Raw genomic sequence first — 25,867 nt, forward strand, 5'->3', positions numbered from 1 at the left:
AGATAATGTTGCTAACTATGCCCATATCCGTGACTACACTTACAAGAGGGGATCACAAGGTACTGGGAAAGTATCTAGTGATAAACCATTTTTTAAGAATCAGGGTGATGATTTTTATAATACACATGCTGATGATGCAGTTGTTTATGAGAACCCTTTACTGAGATTCTTCCCTGCCAATGCAGTTCTAGCAACTGAAACAGAACTCCTTGCTGAACTACCTTATGGTTTTGTTCCATCAAGTATGATTATGGACGCACCACCGCCTCCTCCACCTAGTGGTCCAAACCCCAATGTACCTTTGCCAGGAGCCAATATTGTGGGACATCCCAATGATGTTGATATGAATGCATCAGGTGGCGGGAACCCTAATTCTCGAGCCCTCTCTGTGGGTAACAACCCTGGTACATCCAGAGTAAACGTTGTAGGTGGGTCTTCTTCATCAACCAATGCAAAAAGACCTATTACCGATACGATAGCTCCTTTGAAACGAAGTAAGAACTGATAACAGAGGAACGCCAGATCCAGGATCTGTATCGTCTATATATGGTGTAGCACTGGATTCTCCATTTAAACTAGATGATGCTATATTTTATGCTGAACTTTGATAGCAACAGAAAATACTTTGAATCATTCTTTGCTAGGAAGTTTGATGATGAAGTTTGCCATATCCTAAATCGTGCCACATATGATGACCCTATATCCTTTGATATTGTGAGTATCCTCAACATCGGAAAGATTATCTTGCTGTCCTCAACATTTGCATCAAATATCTTTATACGTGATGCTATCAATGCATGTGAAATGTTGTATCCAGGAGTACCTGACGGAAAATGGATGAACAGGACAGATAGTCGTGCTGCCGTTGAGTGGTACGGGAACCTAATATTCTCACACAATGGAAAGGTTCTCGTTGAGTCTATCTGATTTTGGATCTGCCATCTTTGCTGCTAACGTCGCAGGCACCCTATTGTACAATCTTAAAGCCCAACTTGTGGCATCTCGATTCAGATCTCAGAACTAATTCACTCGTGGAAGCATTATTCCCTAATCATCAAGTCAATGGCAACCCAGAAGACTTCGTAACAGCTCCTGGCACTGTTAGGAAAACAGTGACTCGGATTCTAGGGCTCCTTAAAGAATTTTGCACATACCAGATGTCCCGCCCAGAGATAGAACATAATGCAATCCGTGCTAACCAAATTATGACATGCCATATGGGTATTGCAAATTAGGTGAAGCAACCACCTACAACCGAGACAAGATAGCCAGGGATATGGATCTATTCGCTGGTAAAAAGATTGACATTTCGGAAGAATCAGTTAAATGTGTTTACAAGTACGGTGTAGAATTCATCAATAAGAGTGTGTCTCATGATTATTTCAGAAAACTACACTCTTACATCAGTGGTGAAGTTGCTATCAACTTCAAAAACATGCACAAGTACACAGCTTTTAATAAGATGGCTAATTTTAAATTTGTTGTGTCTGCCTTTGCCAAGTTCCCAAGTTTCCCATGGGAAAAAGCTTACGGAAAGTTTCCTGCAGATTTTGATGCTTTTGTCAACATCGCGCAAGAAATTTGGTGGAGACCATACATTGGTTATACAAAGAATGGGATACCTGAATTTTTTAGTGGTAAGAGATTCGAGGTTCTTGGTCATCTCTCCCAACAAATTTTGATAACCTATGGAGGTTCACAGGACGCTATGGCAAAGGGTTATGGTGGCTTTGGTAAAATTAGTCCACAAATTAAAACGGCCGTTAAAGATCTCCTCCAAACATTCAATTACCAAGTACTTAATCCTGTTAACCCTGACAAAATAATTAGCACAAAAGAATCACGATTGAGTGTCTTGAGGCAAGGGACTCTTAAGATGTGCTTTTTATACTCAATTGCTAATGATTTTTTCTCAGACCGTCTACTTGAAATGCCTTCCGCAAGCGAGCTACCTGGAAAAATAATAGAGAGCAGAGAACATAGCGAAGCACACATGTCAGGGAACTTTGACAACAAAATATCCCCAATGTATGCCCCTGCAGACATGAAACAACTAATGGAGGCTAAACAAGCCGAGATGTTCAGCAGTTTTTCATTTTACTGCTCTATTTACACTTATAGCTAATAATTTGTAATGCCGGAAAATATTCTCAGGGCCACAGAACCGGTGCCCAAATCAATTCTCTAGTTGTGAGTCTTTAATTAAATTTCTTGAAAATTGATGTCATTCATTCAATTCACTGCTTAACTCTCTACTTTCATTTGTTGCACTTCGCAAAAAAGTCACAACAACAAATACAGGGTGACAATTCATAACCGAGAGACTTTTTTTCGAGATAACGGCCGAACGGTACATGTAGTGGCCCTCATATTTTTTTCTGGGCATTAGGGCCTCAAAGGTAAATGTTTGGGCTACTTTGCAGAAATTCGAAAATTTTGAAATTTCTATGGGATTTTACATAGAAAAAATAGAATTTATTAGCAAAATTGGAATTTCGAGCTCCAAAGGCGATTTTTCTGAATATCGAATGTATCATCTGAATGAATGTGTTTTAAGAACAACTTGTAGCTGTCTGATGACTTTATGCAAAAAAATCGACTTTTGAGCTTGAAATTCCAATTTTTTCAAAAAATGATATTTTCTATGTAAAATCCCATAGAAATTTCAAAATTTTCGAATTTCTGCAAAGTAGCCCAAACATTTACCTTTGAGGCCCTAATGCCCAGAAAAAAATATGAGAGCCACCGCATGTACTGTTCGGTCGTTATCTCGAAAAAAAGTCTCTCGGTTATGAATTGTCACCCTGTACTTTTCAAGTTTAATAAACAAACTTCGATTTATCGTCTACAGATTTCCATAATCGGTAAGTAAACTGATGAAATTAAATTGTTGTCATTATCTTAATATAGATGATCAGACCTACAGATGTAGAAGGTGCATATTTTACTTGATGCAAAAATCATAAGAATCCATTGAGAAATAAAAAAGTTATTCAAAATTTAAATCCGGAAATTTTGAGTGGATCAGCCTAATATCTAATTTTGATCATTTTGATAAAATTTCCTAATGAAATATGATTAAGCTAAAACATGAATCTCAGCTGTCCCTAGCAAAATCAATGTTTAAGAAAAAGGAATTGGGAAATTGCTCATGCTCATAACTTTTCTTAATCTTCATTGATCATCTATTTATTATTAAATACTATTTAATATTACCAATTCTGTTTCTAATTGATTAAGTTAATGAGTTGTTTGATTTTCAAACCAAATTAGATAAAATGATCAGTATTGAGTTAAATTTCCAATGACTTTTGGAAGTTTATTTTTGGCTGATTTACTTCATCGATTTGATCTTAATATCGATCCAAAAAATTGTAATTTTATTGAGTATTTATTTAATCCTTGCACTTAAGCAAACCCGTTCTTACGCGACGAAAGAACCCACTTTTCTGTGGCCTGAGCTTTCGCCTAGATAGCTATGTCTACAGAGTAAGGTTATTTGCTAAAATATCATTTTAATTGTTTTAATTGAAATAGAGATTTGTTTGGAATTTAAATAGTGCTTGAGAAAAATCACACAAGATGGCGATGATTTGGGTTCTTTGAATTCAATCTTGTGTCTCCCTCTCTCTCAGCTGGCTTTCTGTTTGTTGACAAACCTTTTCGCTTTCTCAGATTTATCCAACAATTATGTTAGCTGTGATCAACTAATTGACGACTTAGCTTTGCTATCAATTTTTTAATCATCCATTTATATCTTACTATGTATCGCCAATAATTGATTTTTATTGATTTGTGTCGACATGTTTTTATGGTTCCCCTTGTTCAATTTAAATACCGTGTATCGTTACTAGTTAAACAATGAATGACCTGATTGCTAATTCAATTAAAAGGAAAAACTGCTTCAACTTGCAGATATTTTCAACTCTTGGTTTTTATCTAATCATTTTAATGCTCATAGGTATGCTGTTCTAACAATTCTTTTCTTGAGTTGTTTTTATCATCTAATCTTGGAACTCAACTTGTTAACATTAGATTTTTGGTTCATCTTTGTTTTCCTCCTTATTTTTCACACATTTTCCTAGATCTTCCTGCTTCAGGGCACATTGGTCAACCTTGTTTACCTTTAGGAATTTGTTGGCCTCTCAATATTCACATTTATTGTGATGAAAATAGAACGTGTCGGTGTAGGCCTGAGACTCCAGTGGTAGTTGGTCCTCATGCATGTAAACGCAATAAATCTCATGGAGATAAATGTTCTTCGGATCAAGAGTGCCTTTATTCTGATAATAATTCTTTTTGTGACAATTCTCACTGTAATTGTGTGTCCAACTATACTTATGATCCATTTTTAATAAAATGTGTCCATGGTAAGTGTTTTGTTTTTCTCTTCTCATGTATCATTTTGAAAATACAATGTGATACTTTAGATTTTCATTTTACTATAGTATCTCAAATATCTATCCGTTACTTATATTTTATTTTTTTATTCATCTTATCTTTTCCAGAGTCAGTGCAGCAGCGGTCTACCTTCAATATTTTTTACACCATGTTATCCTCAGCAGCTTTGTGGGTGATACTGATCTTAATTACATTGGTTATCAGTATACCTTGCTGCTTAGCATTTATGTATCATTGTTTTTGCTCAGATAACACAAACGGCAGTGATACACAGGAATGTAGAGACACCAATTCAAGATTAAGATACGCTGAAAGTGGAGGTACAGCTAGACCTGCAAGCAGCATCCGTTTTTCGTTGCGACAAGAAGACCTAGTATCAAGACAATCATCTTATGAAATACCATCTCATGATGAGCTACCACCTACTTATGAAGAAGCCGTTAAAAACCACTCATATGCTCCAACTGCTCCAAATGCTACAACTGTTCAAACAATGAATAGTCATAATCATGGAGACACCCTTGATGGTCCTAAAAATGAATTATCACATTGACAACGAAGCCTATCTGTTCTGAACTGAAAACTCCTTTTTTCCATAATTTACTTTCCTTTCCTTATACCATCTATCCCTCCCATCTTCATTAATTTTCCCATTTTCCTTGTTTTTAAAGAATCTTTGCAATATCATTCTATGAAACATGATCATGCAATGGTTTTGTTAATCTATCTGGAAAAAGGCCAATGATTCAAAACTAATTGTCTACATCATGTTCCAAGGAAGATATTTCAATATTCAACTAATCTGTCAATGAAGTAGGTTGTCTAACTTTCTTCCTCGTGTCATTGCTTCCTGATTTCTCTACTTTCCAAATTCAATCAGTACAGGCATGCTTCTCATGTAAACTCAACCAATCTAATGTGAAAAAGTAGTCAACGTATTTTTATACTTTTCATATTCTCATTTGGTATAATGGTTTGATTAGAATGTTCTCATCACCTAGTATCTCGTTTTCTCGCCATATTTTACTTTTACATTTACACAGTAAGCTCACTGTTTATCTGCCCATGTACTTTTCCTGACGGCAAACGGAAATCTTTCCAAAATTAACGATTTTTCAACATTAAGATTGAGTTCTTACTGCCTGATTATGTACTACTAAAGGTTATTCAATGCAATCATATAATTCAACTTTTATCATCGAAGGCTTAAAGGAATCAAAATGGTTCTTGTAAAAAGATGAAAATCATCGCCAAAAACTCCTCTCTCATTGATCTTGTATTTAAATATTCATTTCATCTAAATTGTAAATTTCAATATTATCCTTCATCTCTTTTCCTCGCTCTTCGACCTTTTCCTTCAATAAAAAAAAGTCATGTTAATTCATACACAAGTGATAATTCTTATTCCATACTTTTCTTTCAACAAATATTGTCATTACTGCAAAATACATTAAACAATCAACAAGGTCAAACATAATTTCATTATTGCCAGAGTAAATCTGCGAACCAGTGAGGCATTCAAGCTGATGAATTAATAAGAAACGCTAATTGAAGGACAATTTTCCAGTTCATCTAGTTGGATATAATAAAGAAAAGCTTATTGTAAGATTAGTTGATTGCAGATAAACAAGAAAATTAATTTATTCCATCAGAGCTCGATTCTTACATTCACAACACTTTCTTTGAATGGCAAAAATAATGATTCATCAAAGATAGTCACAAAAATTTCTCGTTTCATTGAAACTGTGCAAAAACAGTTTTCCATGAAATTAAACATACTTATACTAGACTACATAGTGTAAGACAGAAACATAGTGTAAAACAAGAAAATAAAATTCATTAGTTCAACAGACTCAAACATTTGTCAATATTTTTCCACTGAATCATCAAAAGTTCAATGAATATGAACTATTGTGACGGCCTTTCAAAATTTCTGAATCAGAAAGGCTGTTTGACAACCATTATCGCCCGAATATTAGCCTCACACTAACCGTTTTGTAAATATTTGAACGTGATTTTAAATCAATTTAATAGCTTCACAAATTGAAAATATAATTCCGAAGAGCTAATGATATTTGGTTAAAAAATATCATAAACTCCATAAAAATTATTCTTGCATTAGGGTATAAAAGTCAGCGACCTAAACAAGAGTGTTTATTGGAGGATTTTTTGTCATAGATGATCGACCTATTGGTCTGTACAGTTTTGCCAACGGTTTGAAAAAGAGACTAGTCTGACCTATGAAGAGCCAGTGTTTGCCAAATCGTCGTAGCAAAATCTGAAAACCAAAAGACATAAAGTCCGTTCGTCATCTATGACAAAATATCACACTTGTTTGCCCTTTTGTTAGGGAGTGAGTTGTTTATTTCATCGACACTTCTTACAATTGTTAGATTCAATTTCAAGTTGCGATAAAGCAGATTAATTGCATGGATAAGGAGTGAAGCTCCAGAGTGGATAATAAAAGTTAAATTTCAGAAGCTGATAAAGATTTCGATTCTGTAAAGCTAACAAACTGCAAGAAAGAACTCTATTCCAAAGTAATTTAACTATAGCTTGAAATTCAATCTAATTTGCTACATTGGTAACAGATTCACATAAAATATTAACAGACGCTTGTAATCTTTCTTTGGTAATCCTTTTGTAATTGTTATTTCAAGAGAGTCACTTACAGCAAAACCAAAGAGTAAAACAACTCGTAAAACAAGTTATATTACTCTTTGAGCAAAACTAATAGTTGCTTGTAATTTGATCTTTTACCAGGCAACTCAAGAAATCCAGCAAAAGCTCAAATCTATTCTTCTTTTAAGACTTCATGTTATTTTAAAGCAATTGTTTGAATACAGTTTAGTTTACATTGTTAATCAACATGGCATGGTCTCCTGACCCTCAAACGCGTTCATCTAATGTTACTAAATTGTTCGATGTTTTTAAGGAATTTAAATTTTCTAATATTTTCAAGAAAGATAAAAAAGACCTTTACAATAATTTCGTAATTGTCATCAACTCATCAATGATGCCAAAGATACTTCTTTTCGAGGCAATACTTCTCACTTATAAGGAATATTTTGGTGAAGAGATTACTTGTTCAGTCGAAGAACCACCGAGATTTACTAGACACAGATTTGTTGACTACTGTTGGTTGGAGGGAAGCTTCACAATACCTGCCGAGTCTCCAGATCAGTCCCCTTACAGCGGAGTCAGTTCAATGTATGCAGAAAATGGATCCAAATTTTATCATCGCTACTATCCATGGGTCTACTTGTCCGTAATCATCCAAGTAAGTTAATTCACTTTCTTTTACTTGCTTCATATTTTCATGAGAAACTCGATTACTTAAGATATTGTGATGATTTAAATTTCGCAAGTTCATTAACATACATTCACTAATTTGAGGAAATTGTGAACCACATTTGGGGATCTATTTATTTTGTCAGCAATGGTTCTAATTGAGTCACCAGAATTGCGATAAGCCTCAATTTGACCAATTTCGTACGGGGTTAAAGTTGTACCACGACCCATTGTTAAATTACACACAAAATAAGAAATTTACTTGACAATTGGAACTGAATTTGCCAACTGATGCTCTATTTTGAATATGCACTCATTTTATACCCTGATCTAGGCTGAAATTCCTGGGAAATTAGTAAATTGGATCAGTGTCCCTATCTTTTTTGCCCACCGCTAGAGTTAATTTTCTTAACAAGTTAATCCTGTCGGCAAAGTCCTGTTTTGAGTTAATTTCAGCATATGGCTGACAGATTATCATCTGAAGCCTTCATGAACCTTAAAATCCTTATAAGTCTCACACAATCCTTTTTTCTCGAGAAAAACATGATGTCCCTATCATTATTGCCAATAGTGTATGTACCGTTCTTCCTTATTTCATCGAGGCTAAGTTTTACGAGTATGACCTTCTTCTCCATAGTTAGCTCCGTTTTTGACTTTCACCTGTTTTTAACACATATATGATATCGGTAAAGTTAACCACTTTACAATATTTAGACAAATACGAACAAGAGGTAAGGGAATTCTTCCATAGGAAACAATGGGACTCAGAACGCAAACACGCAAACACGCAAATGAGCCAAATGACAAAAGGAATATGCTAAATCAATCAGAAAGGATCACTTGACAGTCAATCGCTCACATTTTACCATTTTTTTGCGAATTCTGTTATTTGATTTTGAAGAATTCACAATGATTGTCACTGTTTCTCCGTTCTTGGAGGTATGTAAAAAGAACTTTTGACGGCAGGATGTCATCACTTGATCCTTTCTGATTGATTTAGCATATTCCTTTTGTCATTTGGCTCATTTGCGTGTTTGCGTTCTGAGTCCCATTGTTTCCTATGGAAGAATTCCCTTACTTTGAACGCTGATATCTTGAGAACCATTTATCGGAGCATTTTCAGCATAAGACCATCGGAAATAAGATCTTTGGAACTTCAATATGGCCTGATAAAAATTAGAAAAAATCACGCACAGCAAAATGTGACACTTTTTCAACTTTGACGATTTACCGAAAAACACTCTGTATTCGAAAAATTTCCAAAGTAGCGCCATACAAAACTTTCACATTTTTTCTATCGAATGGCTTATATCATATCTCTCTAGTATTTATAGTTGCTGAGTTATAAACGCGCCAATGTAGGGATAGTTCATCCGAACACCTAGTATAATGTCAATGATCTTGGTTTTTTGAATACAGTAAACCCTCTCAAATTGTCACGTCGTGGGATTAGCATCTTGGCTATTTTCCTATAATAATTAGGCAAAATAGCCCTTTTACGAATTTAATTAAATTTTAAAATTTAATTATTAATTCAATTTAGGTGTTTTTGATTTCTAATTTGATAATTCCTGTATTGAACAGTATAAAATAGTAATTAAGATTCCTCTCAAAATTTTCCTAATTAAAAAAACTGAATTAAAAGCAATTGTTTACTCGGTTACCATGACTCTGGGACAATTAGAGAGGGTGACAATTTGTTAGCCCAGTGGGTTAACCTATGCGATAAGATTGTCTAACCTTCATATGTTGTACTTGCATCCTGGGGTTAGCGTTCGAATCTCGCCAAGTCCTGTGTCTAGGCAAAATACAGTAACTCGCTTATCAGGGTTTAAGCCCCCTGAACTATCCGCCTTCCTCTTCCCTTCGGACACCCTACCTAGCTGGTTAAAGCCCAGCACTTGAGAGGGGGAACCTCTCAAGTAACGAGGGACACGCGGCGCCCTAAAAGCCGTAGGCTGGTAGACAGCCGGTCCACACTGAGAAAAAAGACAATTTGAGAGGGTTTACTGTACATACACTCATGGGTGTGATTGACAATAAACCAAAAGCAAAAATCCACCTTTCAGTTGACTTTCTGTTTTTTCTTGCTAATTTTGGTGAATTTCAGTATTTTTAATAAACAACGAAAGTTAGTCTTTAAAGTGTGATCTCATTTACACGGACAAGGGAAAAAGCTAAGAATTCATTCTAATAATTATTTTTTTTCAATTTTCTAGTCAATCATGTTTTACTGCGTTAAATGGATCTGGAAATCTACCCATGATAATCGTTTCTTCGGACTACTCACAAAATTAGATAAAGATAAAAAAAATTTGAACCAATATAGTGAAAATGAGAGGATAACATTGGTTCAATCGGTTGCTGATCTTTTATTTTCCAATAATCCCTTTTACAATAATATTATTTTCATGGAGTTACTTTGCCTGATTCACTTGCTTCTTCAAATTTGGATAACTGACAGATTCCTTAGCGGCAACTTTCACTATCTCGGTATCCTTTGGCTTGAGTCATCTTATAAAGTTAAAAGCATTACTTCACTTTTTCTGTCCACCTCATCGTCCGAATCCTCATCACACTCTTTAGATTCATTCAATGCAAATGATCCCTTGTTGCACATCTTTCCTCGGATGGTCAAGTGTACATTGAAATTTTATGGACCTTCCGGAGATCCGAGTACATATGATGGCCTTTGTTTCCTCGCTGCCAACTCTTTGAATGAAAAGGTTTACCTCTCCCAATGGTTTTTTTATCATTTTACTCTTCTTTTCATCATCATTGTCCTTACTTGGCGAACATTGATTCTCTTGGTTCCTCCACTTCGATCATTTGCACTTTCCTTTACAAGTTCATCGCATATTGCCCAAAATTATTGGTGCCTATTGGAAAGTCCAGGGAATTGGTTTCTACTTCATATACTTTCCTCGTTGCTACCAGTGTCCCACTTCAAAGACCTAATGGATGCTGTTGTTGAATCTCATTATGACAAATATGGAAATCCTTTATTCAACTCAAGATATCAACTTTTGACTAAAAAAAAGGGTTCTAATGAAGCTGAGAATAATGAAGGAAGTAATAATTCAGACCAAAAAGACCAGAAAGAAACAAAAGACTTCGAAATTATATGGCCCGATGATTGTACATTTTAAAATGTATTAGTAATGTTTTTGTGATACTTCATTCAAAATAAATGAAATAAGACAAAAGAAAGTATTTTATTTTGCAAAATAAGTACATTTTCTGGTTGATCATCCGAAATTCCGAACTGACAATAACCAAACATAGTCTAGGTGAAAGGTCATCTAAAAAAACCTACAAAAATTCTATCAAATCTCTGGCTCACTGACTTCACTCAAAATGAATGAAATAAGACAATTTTTTAAAATACATTCACAAATTAAATCTATCATATGTAATGTACCGGGTGTGGCATAAGTCAGGTACAGCATATTTTCGTGAATAACTTTTGCACCGATAGAGATATTTCAAAACGGTTTTTCTCATTGTAATCAGCGCTTTTTCGGTTGTCATTTGACTATATGCTGGAAGTGCCAACCTTTACTAGCGATCGTTCTGACACGAAAAACGCAAAATATTGTCTCGCAATGAGAAATTCGAGAATTGAAGTTTTTCTTCCTACGCCTTTATGGCTTAGTTGCAAGGGTGTTTCGACCCTTCGTGGCACTTGGTTAGTTCCGTTCAGCGGCTTTGATGTCTTCTTTGTAAAGATAATATAGTTTTATAAAAAATTTGCGATCTTGCCGCTAAGAAACGGCATTTTTCAAAATTCGAATTTTTAACGAGAAACTTTCACAGAACTCAACCGACGGCTTGAGAAAAACACCTAAAAAATTTGGCGGCGATAACTATTACAGTTGCTGAGAAAAAGCGGAAAATATGCTGTACGTGACTTATGCCACACCCGGTATTATTATGAGTTTCGTTCATCTGAGTAAACTTAAACGCGTCAGCTTGCAATATGGTGTAATTTGAAAATGTTACTTTAACATCAAAGTCGAGGATAAACTGACGATTACGCAAATCCAGATAACAATCATTCGGTTCGAATAGTTCCAAAGAACAAGTTTCTTTGGTAAAGGGCCAAAACAGAGAAAGCAAAATAGAGAAGGTCAATATTTGCAATATTCGACATAACCAAACCTTGTCCGATTTACCCATTCAGAATAACTAAAGATACTGTTTTCACAATTAAATGCTGTTGTTGAATCTCATTATGACAAATATGGAAATCCTCTGTTTAACTCAGGATATCAACTTTTGACTGAAAAAAAGGGTTCTGATGAAGCTGACGAGGGAAGTATCCCAAGTGGTACGCTTATTTTTTTGGGTTTATATTGTAGAGGATCGAAAATTATTAGACACGTATTTTGGCTTTTTTTGCAAGTGCGCGGCTCGTGATGTAGAGCCCTTTCAAGTCGCGACAGTCAATTCAATGTAAAGCGTATGGAAGTAACTCTAAATTCATTTTAATAAATAAAATGTTTTCTTGCTTATCAAAATAAATTTTACAGCTCCCTTTTGTCTGAATATTATAAGAACTTGACTAAATAATATGAGAACTGTCTAAACATTTTGAGAAGCCGACTAAACATTATGGGTACTTGTCAAAAGTCATCGAGAAATTCTGTAAAGAAAAATAAAGAACTTAATTTTTCAACCAGGCTTTTGGAGCTGTAATTATAATGTAAATGTTGTTGTAACTAGTGAATATCTTCACCAAAATATTCAGGTTGCTACTGAAAGACACAATAAACACATTTGCAACATTTATGAAGCAAACTTGTCAACAAAATGGGCAAAAACGGGTAAAAATCAACTTCTTCGCTATTTAGACTTCATTAGTTTGTAGAATCATGAAAACTGAATCCATATGCGTTAATAAAAAATTTCTATGATCGGTAGTTTTTCCGAGAAAATCGAGGTCGAATTTGAAAATTCGATCGCCTTTTGTACATTTACGCAAGCAGATTTTTTCGTGAAACTCATTTTCCTTATGTAACTTTTTACAATCAGAAAATGAAGTTATTTTAAGGCATAGAATTTTCTTTTTTCCGTAAAACAGGGAAGTTCGATTTTAACTTAAACCGATTGATCTCAGTGACCGTACAGTTAGCAATCTGAAACTTAGTTTTCGTGCATGAAAATTGTTGGTACACAGCCTAGACTAGATACCTTTTTCAATCTACATGTATATACATGCCTCTTGATTTTGGCCATTAACCTGAAAACTTTGAATCTCGATATTTCGAGAATGGCACCATATACAGTCATCGTTTTTTGACCAATCATAAGATTTCATCATGAGCTATTAAATAATATGAATAAATATAAAAAAAATTATAACTAATTCATTTAATAATGCTTGTTCTTCTAACACATCATGAGTAACTATTTATCTTTGTTAATCTGGTATCAAATCAGCTAACCAAATAATTTAGTGTTATAACTTTTTTTGTAGTTTCTTGAATTATCTTAAAACTTCAATATATCGTAGTCCATAATAAAATCTTATGATTGGTTAAAAAACGATGTATGTATGTGATGCAATTCTCGAAATATCGAGATTCAAAGTTTTCAGGTTGATGGCTAAAATCAAGAGGCATGTATATAGATCGAAAAAAGTATCTAGTCTAGGCTGTGTACCAACAATTTTCATGCACGAAAACTAAGGAAGTAATAATTCAGACCAGAAAGACCAGAAAGAAACAAAAGACTTCGAAATTATATGACCCGATGATTGTACATTTTAAAATGTATTAGTAATGTTTTTGTGATACTTCATTCAAAATAAATGAAATAAGACAAAAGAAAGTATTTTATTTTGCAAAATAAGTACATTTTCTGGTTGATCATCCGAAATTCCGAACTGACAATAACCAAACATAGTCTAGGTGAAAGGTCATCTAAAAACACCTATAAAAAATCTATCAAATCTCTGGCTCACTGACTTTCTTGCCAAATCTGGCAACTCCTTATGCTTTAATACACAAAAACTTAGTTAATTAGCTAACGGAGTATTGTTTGCAAAAAATAAACTTAAAGGTGTGTTTAATTATCGTTTATAAGCCTCGAATATTCATTAAAAGTTGTTATCTCGATGTTATTTTTTCCGACTTCCAAACGCGTTTTTCATGCCTTAAGTCCGCACTGGGAAATTTATGCCTGTGGGGACTTTTGCTTGTTTAGATGTCCTCTATCGAATGGCACTTTCAAATAGCTGGCTCACAATGGGCAGTTTTACATAGGCTTTCTGTCACCCTCCTTTACATAAGGCAAACGAAAAAAACTGTTTCCGTAATTGTACAAAAAACCATCAAAGTTTCAACTTTGAACTCGATTTTCACGAAAACTATGTATCAGAGAAACTTTTGAATCACACGATTGAACTCAGTTTTTACGTGTGTACAAACTAACAGAGTCTAAATTTGAAAGAAATTATTTTCCACGAATTTTTGCCCATTTGTGTCAATTTGTGCATTTGTTTTTTGTGTGATTAGTGATCAGTCTTCGTGATTTTGATGGATGACCTTAAGACTCTGTGGCCTAATATTTCAAGAATGGTTAATCATTTTTAAACAATTATTGAATTATAAGTTATTTTGGAGTACAATATTTTCAAATATAAAGTGATTCAAAATCATGCAAAACGAGTTAAATTACGCATATGATGAGGCTGTACGAAAGAGACCGACAGTTGTATTGTTGCTTAAGTCTCGAGATGTAAGAGTTCATTAAGATTTAATGATTAAAAGTCACTTAATGAGCGATAAAATGACTTTTTGAATCGTATTTTGTTAGCGCCATCTGTTTGCTTTTTTTGTATTCAACATTTCTGTTGCTCACCTGACTTTTCATATTTGTCAGTTGTTTATGAAATCGCTTTTGTTCTGCAGTTTTAAATCTTAAGCCTAATATTGTCAATCAATCATGGCATTCATATCTATACCTTCTAAAAAATCTTATGAAGTTGATTTAAATAAACCTTTGAAAAATTGTCTTGCTTCTAATTATGGTGGTGACAATAGTACCTTCAATGCTGAAGCTGTTGCTGAGGAAATCAATCGAATGCGATCTAACTGTATAAGTAAAAATCTTGATCAAAAACATGAACAATCTATTGAATTGCTGGAAAGGTAAGTCTCAATCATAATCTGTTTTTCTTTTCAATTGCTTTCAATCTTATTCTTTTCTTATAGATATTATGATGTAATAACATCTCTGGAGCAGAAATGTCCTCAACATGAGCTGCAAATTAATTTCAAATGGAAAGATGCATTCGGCAGGGGAGGCTCTTTCCTTCTATCGACTAATACATTGTCTCTTTCTAGCATTGTTTATGAAAGGGTCTGTATTTTATTCAATATTGCTGCTATGAAAACTCAGATTGGTTCTATGCTTGCAAATGAAGGTATAAAAAATGATATTTCCCTCAAATTGGCTGCCAAGCATTTTCAATCCGCAGCTGGCATATTCCTTGCTTTACGTCATATTACACCAACAATTGGCCAAGACTTGACATCTGATCTTAATTCTGACGTGCTTAACACCCTCCACACCATCATGTTAGCCCAGGCTCAAGAGCTGTTCTTCTTTAAAGCCTCTAATGATAATATGAAGGATAATATTATTGCTCGTGTAGCCTCTCAATGCGAAGAGTATTACATGGATGCATTGAAACACCTTCCTATCCTAAAATTGGCTGGGATCGAGAAAGATTGGAGTGCTATCTTCTCAATGAAGCAAAGTGTCTTTGCCGGTATCGCCGAATTTCATCAAGCTAATGTCTGTCAAAGTAAAAAGGAATTTGGTGAAGTTGTCGCAAGAGCTCAAAAAGCTGATGATTGCTTGAAAGCTGCCCAATCTAAGGGAGGTGTTTATTTTAACAATTCTTACAAAAATTTCTTACAGAAAGCTCAAAGACTTCTAGAAGAAGCTCGGAAAGACAATGATTTTATTTATCATGCAAGAGTTCCTGAGGAAAAAGCTCTAGACCCTATTGGTAAAGCATCTCTGGTTCAACCTACACCATTACCGACTAAATTCAGGCCTAATGTGCCTGATCCATTTGCCAACCTTCTCCCTCTTGCTATTCAACAAGCTACTCAAAAGCTTGAGTCTAAAAAACAAGAGCTGGTCCACCAAGAAACTGCAACATTGCGTGAGCTGACTCAAACTTTGAATGGAGTTTTGGCCTCTCTTAATTTACCTGCTTCCCTTGAAGATGTTGTCGGAACTGAGTTGCCTGCTTCCATCAGAGAAAAAGCAGAATTTGTGAGAAGACAAGGTGGCATCGATGCATTAGAAAAACTTGTCAACGAGCTTCCTAATCTGTTAAATAGAAATAGGGAGATACTTGAAGTTACCGAGAAAATGTTGGAACAAGAAGAGACAACTGATAACAATTATCGTGCGCAATTCAAAGAGAAATGGTCTCGTTCTCCATCTTCTTCTTTGACAGGAGTCTTTCGGGAACATGTGATCAAATACCAGAGTATAATTCAAAATGCTATAGATGCCGATAAAAAGATTCAGAAAAAGTATAATGATAATAAAGATCTGATCAGACTTCTCTCTCAAGATGACAATGGAATACTAAAAGCTATTCCTGATGGATCAGGTAATGGTTCAGACCTATTGAGCTCTCCAAGTGCCAAAGAATTGAAATCATTAATGAATGAAGTGGATAAACTAAAACGAGAACGAGATGAGCTTGAAGAACACCTGAAAAATGCTGTGTTTGATGATATGAAAGCCAAATTTTCTGCGGCCTTATCTTCTAATGGATCAGTTAATGAAGATGCTCTAGGAGTCGAAACAATTGCTGAAATCTATGCACCGCTACAAAAGCAAGTTCGTGATAGTAGAGCTAAACAAGAAGAATTGATTGAAAGGATTCAACGAGCCAATGAACAATTCTCAAATCTTAAAAGAATGAGTAACCAGGGAGATTCCCATCGTGAAAATTTCCTCACCCGTCTTGTTATTGCTCATGATGCTTTTTCCGAATTAATGACCAACATTGCTGAAGGAACTAAATTTTATAATGACTTGACAACTTTATTGGTTAATTTACAAGGCAAAGTAGACGATTTGTGTTTTGCTCGTAAAACAGAGGCTGAAGAGCTTGTCAAGGCGATTCAAAATGAAATTGTTTCCCGTCCTAATCCAGCTCCACCATCAGCTCCGTCATATCATTCCAAACCCGATGACAAGTCTAAGCCCCCTCGACCACCTCCACCACAAGTCTCATCAGCATCTGCTCCATCTTCGGCATCGGCTCCACAATCAGCCCCAACTTCAGGACCAACACCAAGTTACCCTTTTGCACAACCTTATCCCAATCCTTACCAACCATACTACTATCCTCCTCCACCTCTTCCTCCAACTTACAGCGCTTTCGCTAATCCCTATGCTCCCCCTCAACAAAATCCTTATCCGACTCAACCTCAGCCCAACCAACAGCAACCTCAACCTCAACCTCCTCCCTCTGGTTACCCTCCATACCCGAACCCATATTCACCCTATCCTCAGTATCCTAGATAGACAGCCAGGCCTTTCATCATACAATCAAGAATCTTTTAAATGAAAATGTTACAGTTAATCGCTATTATTTGCCTTGTTCCGATGTATTGTTTTTGATATCCTCTCGTCAAACGGAAAAAACGGAAAAAATGAAGCCAAAGTTGAGTTTGAATAATCAAATTTCAACAAAATTTTAAACTTGATATGAATCTTTATTTAAATTTTAGTTTTTTCCTTGATAAATTGTTCAACATTTATTTCTGTGCACTGAAAGAAGTATTTTAACTCAATTTACTGTGAGAGTTAACTCGCTTTATGAATGTCTAGATTGTCAAAATTATACCATTAAACTGACTTGAAATAATTAATTCAATCCTTACGTTTCTTTATTCAGTTGTATTAAATACTTTCTAACCAAAAATGTCTGCCTTTTTAATTTACAGCAAAACATGTCAACAAAAGTCGAGTTACGTCAAGTCAATAAAATAACAAAAATTGATGCAGATTACGTCAACAATTTCAATGCATGAGTCATAAAAAATCAGATTCTGATTTATTGTTTTCGATACCATGAGCTACAAAAATCTGCAAGATGAGTCAAAATGAGATTGTAATCCAGATTGTTTTGAAAAAATAGCAATGAATGATTAAATATTGACAGTAAGTTTGTAATAAACCGTATCATCTATTCCCTGGATTTCATTCTGTAAGACTAACACTGTGTTTCACAGTTGTATTGAGCTACAAAAATTTAGATAGATGGCGGTAACTGATCCAAATTCATTTCAAAATTTAAATTAAATTAAATTAAAAGCAACCATTTAAATGTTTTCCTCCTCAATAAACGTTCCAATTAATGCACAATTATTAAATCACGTGAAGTTTAATACCACCGAACTGAAAATCCTGAAGAAATCTTCTAGGTTTAAAAAACTTCATTTTCTGAACACAAGTCTTTAACTCAAGATAATGTTGATAACCAAAGATTGAAATATTTAAACCACATCGAAATGAAAGCAATTTTTGAAAAGCATAATTTTTTAATCTCGACAAAAAGATGACCAGTTGACAATAGGAAATTGATATTTACAAGTATTGTTAGTACCATTCAACACCGAACTTCAAAGAGACAATCGACAACTCGAAAAATAAGAAACACTGAGCATTAAAAACTATCATGAACTTTAGTGAAGCGAATGATTTTTCTCAAGCCTTGCAAATCTTACTCATAAATCTCATCCCTTTATCCAAACATTGGTCCCATTAATTTAAATATTTAGCAAAATAATCATTTAATTGCAATTTAAAGTAGTCTTATTACATGGCCGTGCTTGACAGTGACAACAATTTAAGAATTGTAAGAATTTTACTGCTTCTAGAAGTTTCCTCTGATTATTCGTATCTTTATCCCTTAAAGGATTTCTTTCTGCAATGGAAACGTTGAAATATAATTTGAGACCAACGTGATTGTTTAACACTTTAAAGATTAATTGATGTTTGGATAATTGGCAATTAACAAAAAATGTTCATCATTTGGTAAGTTTCATTTCAATTTTTTCATCAAGAAGACATTTTTTGGCCAACAGTAAGTTGTACTTTTTTCAAACGAAAAATTCAATTACCCTTCTGTTCATCAACAACCTAGACTGTTGACAATCTTGTTTCCAATTATATCAACCTTCTTATCAAATCAAAAGTGTAACCCAATTCTTTTATTAAATGTTTTCAATCATATTTATTAGCAATTAATGTTAAACCTCGCAGTGAACTTCACGGAGTTGAGTTTACTTAAACCATAATAAGAGAAATTTTGTCTTTTTTGTTTAATCTTCATTTGTCTATCCTAACACAAGTAGTTTAGTGTGTTAGCTGTTTCATGAGATTTACTCTAATTAATATAAATGTGGTTACCTGATTGTCATCTGTGTCAGTAGTATCTTCACTAATATTCATCTCTTTTCAGGTTTTATCAAAAAAAAGCAAAAATATAAACAAAATAGTCTTCATTGATATTAGAAGACGCAAAAAGACAAAGATGTTGAAACACAATGGAAATAAAAGAGAGCGAAAACAAAGCAATCTATTCAGCTGATGTTTGTGATAAAAAAATAGCTAAATTTTGCTATTTTCACCTGAAAGTCATTAAGTCAGTAAGATGATATACTTTTTGAATAGCGAAATATTATTAAATCAACTTAATAAACCAGTTCACTATTATATTAGAGGTCTTTTGGATGTCATCAACAATTCAAGTTCACTTGTTACACCAACATAAAACCAGTGAAAGACAAGAAAGGATTCAAAAGATCAACATCAAATATTCATTAATCCAGAAAGGATATTAACTCAATGACTGATAAAGATGTGCGATATGGTGCAATGACTCAGAGGATATTAACCACTTGGTGTTACTTTTTTCCAAGTAAAGAGATTTCCATGCGTTCATTAATCCTAGTACTTATTATCGATACTTGATATCAATCCAATTTGATCATATTTCTGGGAAAACAAACCAGCTGATTGACGGATGGAAAACAAATCTTCAATAAAAGCTTCGATTGGAACATGGACCAACATTTAATGAGGTAATTTATCATTTTTATGTCCCATTTTAAGCTATATCGTACATTTGCTAGTAAAGAAGCGATCAATGTATTTAAACCTCTCCTTGTTTCTTCTTTTTTTCATGTTACAGACGGAAATACCTTGAATCCGTTCTTCTGTTTACATCATTTGCATCCCAGACACCTGATCTGAACTGCTTTGGGCCATTAAACTGGTATGCATTCTTGTTTGTATCACTCTCCTCTGTTTCGCCATTTCTTTCTTTCTTTCCATGTGATGGTTATTCAATTCATCAAAGTTAATAGATTTCATGTACTTTTTTATTACCCTGAAGATGTAGAAGCAGAACGAGATTCTTGTTTGCTCTCTAGATTCCAGTCAAATGATTTCCGTCCAAATCCAAGCCAATCATCATTACAATCATAATCAACATGATTCCTCTTTTTATATCAGATAATGCTCAAGGGTATCAATTTACGTGGTACATTTAGCGCCTTACCTGATTCCGTGTGCAAGCTTTATTAGCAAATTGGTATATTATGCAATTTTAACTCATTGAAACAGTTAAACTCTGGATAATGGAATCACAAAAGTTTAAATTAAAGGTTTATATCTCCATGATGGTGCCTAGACTTGAAATTGTTACCACTGACAGAACCTGATCATCATTCATCATCCAATATTTATGCAAATAAATTTGTGTTTAATGTAAATAATGATAAGTTTGCTACTTTTTTGCATTTTAATTTACAACAAATTTTTCTCAACAAAAATTGTGTAAATTGAAATGAAAGTAGATAAAACGAGATCATGAAAAAGATTGGAAATATGATGCATTCCATTATTAACCGTTCATTAGCTGTTGATAAAGACAGATTATCTCAGAGTTTTAGAATCGCCTTACAGTTGGTCAAGTAAATCTTGATGCTTATTCAAGAAGCTAAATCTATCACATTTATCTTGATAAATCTCTTTTATTGAAATGATGTTCTCTAATATTTTTTGTTCTCCTTTCTTTAACCATTACCTTTCTAGGTAAAATCAACATGGCCATCAACAGATCATGATTCGTGCAAACGGGAATAAAAGGAGAACCAAAACCTCATACTTTTATTATTTGTATACGTTATTACTATCATCATCCGTAAATGATCTGTCAAATATGAAGTTTCGCTGTATTATTGTGATGGAACCACTTTTTATTTTGAAAGGCACAAAGCCAAAGGAACTCAACTGAAACTGTTATTTATGACATTGGAATAAACCACGATCGATTCGAATGGCAGGAGCAAAAGATGCAAAAATCATTTCTTGATATGATTTCTAAAAAAAATGATTCACTCAAGTAGTTTGCCTTTGCATAACTATGTTAGGTAAATTATCATAGTCTAGGTGCGTATTTAGTCTAACTATAGACAAGCTAAATTGAAGCTAACCTTTCTTGAAGTAGACCTTCTTACAGGTAGACGATTAACAGAGAGAAAGAGAAAAAGTAAGAAGTTTAAAATGATAGCTTACTAGAAAAAAGCACTTCTAAAGTTGCCTATTTTTTTCAATTAGGTCTACCCAAAGTTAGATTAAAGCTATAATTTTGCCCAAATGGAATCTCATTTTCATTTTTATTCCTCTTTCTACCTTTCTAATTTACCTTTATTTATTTCTTTCCTTTACTAGATGAATGTCAACTACCAGCATTTTCATCAGTAAAGTACAGTATTGTATGAATATCCAAATTTTGTGTGTTCTTGGCCTATCTTTCAACTTAAATAAGGACCACGCCGTTGTATGTTGGTGGCCTGAGGTTGTGTCAACCTTTAAGCTCATCTGTAATTATTATAATCATTGTTACAATATGTAACCTCTTATAACAGCCAGTATTGTTCATTTTTTCATTTATTGTTCTCCTTTTTTTGTAATTACATTCTAGATGCATCGCGTTACTCAATGTTGAAAACATCTGATGGTTATTTTACCTAGAGAATGCACAATGATGTCAGTGTGGTCCGGAGACAACAAAGGTAAACAATTTAAATTAATGGAATCCAAGAGTCACAATTAACATGAACCCAGCCAAGTGTGCTCAATTTGCCAGGGTTAACCATAATTTTGTGATTCTTTTGCCTGGATTTCAACCTGAATCTTATCTAAGGTGTAGTTATTTAATTTGCCTCACTCTCTTACTTTCAACTTTCAACAGCTAAGTGTCAATAACAACATCATGAAAGAAGGCAAAAAAATGAGATGAAAACATTTACATCCGGAACAATGATTGGAAGGAAAACAAAACTCTTTCATTCTGGTCCAACATCACACTTGAAGACAGAAGACAAATCAACTGGAAACAATCGAAAACTTCATCTCATCTCAATTTCATCTTCATTACAAGGCATTTGTGTCATGATCATCTTTGAAAAATGATTTTACAAGCCCAAAGGTCAATCAAATAAATTAATTCAACGACCAAAAAACAAACAAGCTTCAAGTCCAACCTATTTTTGTGTTCAATAATTTCAATAACAAATATGCGAATGGAAGGAAGAAAAAAGATGATGAAAGATGAGAAAAAGCAAGTTAAAAAAAGAGAAATATTTCTTCTTATTTTTGAAATTAATTGTAAGCATTAGTAAACTTTAAAGAAGAGGATAAATGATGAAGCGTAAGATGGACTGGTACGCCCGTCAACCGATACCCTGTGGCCTTTTTTTTAAAGAAGTGTTTACCAATATCAACATCATCATCATCGTCAAATCCAACCGAGAAAAAAAAGAAGATTTAAAGAAGATAAAGATGATGATACAGAGAATGATCAAGAGAGAAACAAAAAAACATCTTAAAATCTAGAAGTTCAATCAAATTAACTCTCTTTTTCATCTTCACTATCATCGCACCATCATCCTCGCCATCATCTTCAATGCTCATCTTTTACCCAAAACCTGCTAACCCATCAAAGTTCATCATCCATTTGCTTCAACAGATTTCATTTCCGTACCAAGTTGAACAAGTTTAATCGATGGCAATATTTATTGATACCAATCATAATCTTTCATTCAATGGTAATATTTATTTCTTGCTTTTTATTGTTATTATTTTAGCCATCATCATCATTTTCATCTTTCAAATCTTTATCTGTATATTGTATTATCTTCATGGTAATTCGTGAGGTTCTTGAAAAACAGGGAGAGAAAAAAGAGAAGGGAGAAAAAATGATTATAAATCATGAAAAACTATTAACTATCAATTAATATTACCATTAAATGCATAAGTAACAATTAACTGACTAAATTAAAGGTATCATTAAATTACTTCTACTGTCTATAACCTTTGGGTCAATCAGTCAATCAGTCAGTCAGTCAGTCATTTAACCGACAAAATATAAAAACCAATCCACGGAAATAAACTTCCTGATGAAAGAAACAAAAAACAAAACTGAAACGGGTAAAAGGCAAAGACTTTTTGTTGGTTGAAATGTTTTCTCATCCAATCTTAATTGCTATTGATTTACCAAATATAAATACAATGATCATCATGGGTGTGGTTGGGGCCACTTGAAAAGTGGGCTTTGCTCGATTAACTATAATACTTGTGCAACAATTTTTTCCTGTTGAAAATGGATATAAAAATCTAATATGAAAAATTATATGAAAACTGATTTTCCTTTTTTTTCATTCATTTCTGTGGGAATTTTAGCTAAAATGGTTCAATGGGCAAGGAGTATAATAATGTTAGCAAATAAAATAACGCCAGCTTGGATTATTAAAAAAATTAATAGCTAAAAATGGATTTAATAATTAATTTTGGCAAAAAAATTTGCTCCTTTCATTGATTTTAAATTTCGCTCTTTACGCTATTACCGCGATAAAATCACATGTCATCATTAACATGTGATATACTTTTTTGTTAACAATTGTTTCTTGATCGTTTCCTTTGCGTTGATAATTTAACCAAAAATGTGTCCATTCTCCCATTTTCCGGTTTTACCTTTGATTGTTGATTCTATTGTGATGACAGTCTACTAAAATGTGTTACATTCTCATAGTTAACACAATATTTTGCCCGTGTAATCGACATTCGCCTATTTCTTGCAAGTTTCCGCTAGTCAACTCAATCAACTATGCGTAATTAATTTTAATTATTGTCTGGATCACAATGGATCTTTCCGGCCACTCTATTGGTTTACCTTGACTGTTATTATAATGGTACATGTACTATTATATTCAATACCTTATGTAATGGTATTAATTATCATAGTCAATCTCAAAAGCCGCAACTGCAAATCTCCGATTGACGCTTCTCTACAAGGGAAATGGTAAAGAAACTCAAGTAAATTTGGCAACAATGGAGGAGCAAAGTTAAATACCAGCGATCTGCTACCGTGCAATGTTAACCTTAATTAAGTTTAATCACGGTATTCAAATTAATCAAGTCAACTTCTGTTGGTTGTTATACTTTGGTTATAACCTCATGAAATCATATTCACAGCCTGACCAGCACCACCCTGTTAACATGAACAAGTTAGGAAAAAACTGAAGGGAAAAAATGAAATTAAAGAAACTAACATCAAATTGTGTGGTTGGTTGGTTACATCTTGTTGATTGTATTTTGTGTGTTAAAGTGAGAGTGAAAAACATCTTGTTTGGGTAAATCACGATTTGCTACTGTTTTCTTTACCATTATTATTATTAACTTTATCGTTGAATGAATTGAAATGAATGTGGAATATTGAAATACATGATAACAAAAATATTGGACTCTGAAAACCACTAGAAACTGATAACGAATCAATACCAAATGAAGTGCAACAAAGTGATATTTCATCTCAACAGGCAGTGAAACGTTTTCTATTGTAAATATTGTTATTCCTTCATTTTGCGCTTCTTGGTTGTTTGATTACTTTACAAAAACCAATAGATATTTTCATCATCATCATCATTAGCGATACAAACAACAACAACAGCAACTGCAACAAGTAACATCAATCTCATCTTCATCATCATTTTTTATGCTTTCCTTTTCTTTTGATTGTTTCCATTACAGTAACAACGCCAACCTACAAGTTCAATCAATTTTGAAGTTGAAATAATCGGGAATATACTTGAAAGTTAAAGTTGTAAAACATCGGCAAGAATCTTTATATAACACGAATTATAATTAAGAAACAGCCTCTGGAATCAAAATGATCTGCGGAGAGAACGGCCAATTTACAGTGAAAGGCACTCCTTAAAAATCGTAAATTGCTTTGGCCAAGAGGTTGAGGGAGATGATCAAATCTCTTAACACTTGTGAAAAAAAGAGATGAAAAGAGCCAGAAGAAGAAGATGATCAAAGAGAAGGAGAAAGGAAGATCAAGGTCATGAGATCAACCTCCGTGGCGAAATTTACTTTTGGTCAATTTTTACTTTCTTCTGATACCATTTTCCCTGCAAAATATGATGATTATTATTGTTATTATCATTATTTTTCAAGCAATGACTTTTTGATGCTATCGATAACAGAATGAGAAGAAAAATGTTCAGAGGCTACTTTAGGAGCGGCTTGTGTATTGTCGGCTTTATCCTCATCTTGATCATCTTAATTCTCAATCTTTGTTTTCTCATTTTCAATACAAATGTTAAATTGTTTAACTTATCATTTGGAAATTAATTGAAAACATACAACTGAATTAACGATCTACTTTGGATTGGCTTAATGTAAACACCAACCTTAACGAGAAACAAACTGATAACTCAATGGATAACTCAACATTAACGATCATTTGCTTGATATTGGATTGTTTTGGATGCTGTCTAAATGGTTATCAATTGACGATTGGCAAGGAATCCAGCAAATTATCAAATTAGATTAATTAGTTTAACTGAAAGTTGGCCGATGAACGATTAATATTGTTTGACAGTTTCTCGAAAGTAACCTGTTAAGGTGGAGAAGGTAACCAAATAAGATCTAAATATAAAATGATATTAGGTAAAGATTGGTAACTGACCCAGTGGACTGGAAATTGCTGGTTAATTCCAGAACCTAAATTGATTTAAATCAACTAAAGCCATCTCCACTAATCATTAGATGACCCTTC

General features: G+C 33.8%; 3 protein-coding genes and 1 long non-coding RNA gene across 11 annotated transcripts; all 4 read left to right on the plus strand.

Annotated features, from left to right (window-relative positions):
* Nucleotides 1–3,683: 3,683 nt before the first annotated feature.
* LOC107363790 (uncharacterized) lies at nucleotides 3,684–5,785 on the plus strand. Its single transcript, XM_015931060.3, has 3 exons — nucleotides 3,684–3,961; nucleotides 4,086–4,370; nucleotides 4,509–5,785. Exons 1-3 carry the CDS (start codon nucleotides 3,862–3,864, stop codon nucleotides 4,952–4,954), a joined length of 831 nt encoding a protein of 276 aa, XP_015786546.2. The 5' UTR covers nucleotides 3,684–3,861; the 3' UTR covers nucleotides 4,955–5,785.
* A 467-nt stretch (nucleotides 5,786–6,252) lies between these two features.
* Nucleotides 6,253–10,902, plus strand: LOC107363811 (innexin shaking-B-like). Its single transcript, XM_015931080.3, has 2 exons — nucleotides 6,253–7,681; nucleotides 9,912–10,902. Exons 1-2 carry the CDS (start codon nucleotides 7,271–7,273, stop codon nucleotides 10,839–10,841), a joined length of 1,341 nt encoding a protein of 446 aa, XP_015786566.2. The 5' UTR covers nucleotides 6,253–7,270; the 3' UTR covers nucleotides 10,842–10,902.
* A 3,713-nt stretch (nucleotides 10,903–14,615) lies between these two features.
* On the plus strand, nucleotides 14,616–17,603 carry LOC107363685 (programmed cell death 6-interacting protein). Its single transcript, XM_015930952.3, has 2 exons — nucleotides 14,616–14,846; nucleotides 14,910–17,603. Exons 1-2 carry the CDS (start codon nucleotides 14,641–14,643, stop codon nucleotides 17,254–17,256), a joined length of 2,553 nt encoding a protein of 850 aa, XP_015786438.1. The 5' UTR covers nucleotides 14,616–14,640; the 3' UTR covers nucleotides 17,257–17,603.
* A 1,037-nt stretch (nucleotides 17,604–18,640) lies between these two features.
* LOC107363686 (uncharacterized) lies at nucleotides 18,641–23,102 on the plus strand. Of its 8 annotated transcripts, XR_016198918.1 has the most exons (10): nucleotides 18,641–18,771; nucleotides 19,199–19,381; nucleotides 19,459–19,657; nucleotides 19,752–19,820; nucleotides 19,931–20,014; nucleotides 20,254–20,405; nucleotides 20,836–21,192; nucleotides 21,475–21,626; nucleotides 21,728–21,818; nucleotides 21,998–23,102. It is a non-coding gene; the product is annotated as an uncharacterized LOC107363686 (long non-coding RNA). The 8 variants fall into 8 exon arrangements; XR_016198913.1 differs by having other exon boundaries at nucleotides 19,199–19,820; XR_001568958.3 differs by having other exon boundaries at nucleotides 18,659–19,381; nucleotides 19,443–19,820.
* Nucleotides 23,103–25,867: the final 2,765 nt, after the last annotated feature.

The sequence above is a fragment of the Tetranychus urticae genome, chromosome 2 (assembly GCF_039701765.1).
Source record: "Tetranychus urticae isolate SD_2017Ah chromosome 2, NJAU_TeUrti_SD_1.0, whole genome shotgun sequence".
Classification (NCBI taxonomy): domain Eukaryota; kingdom Metazoa; phylum Arthropoda; class Arachnida; order Trombidiformes; family Tetranychidae; genus Tetranychus; species Tetranychus urticae.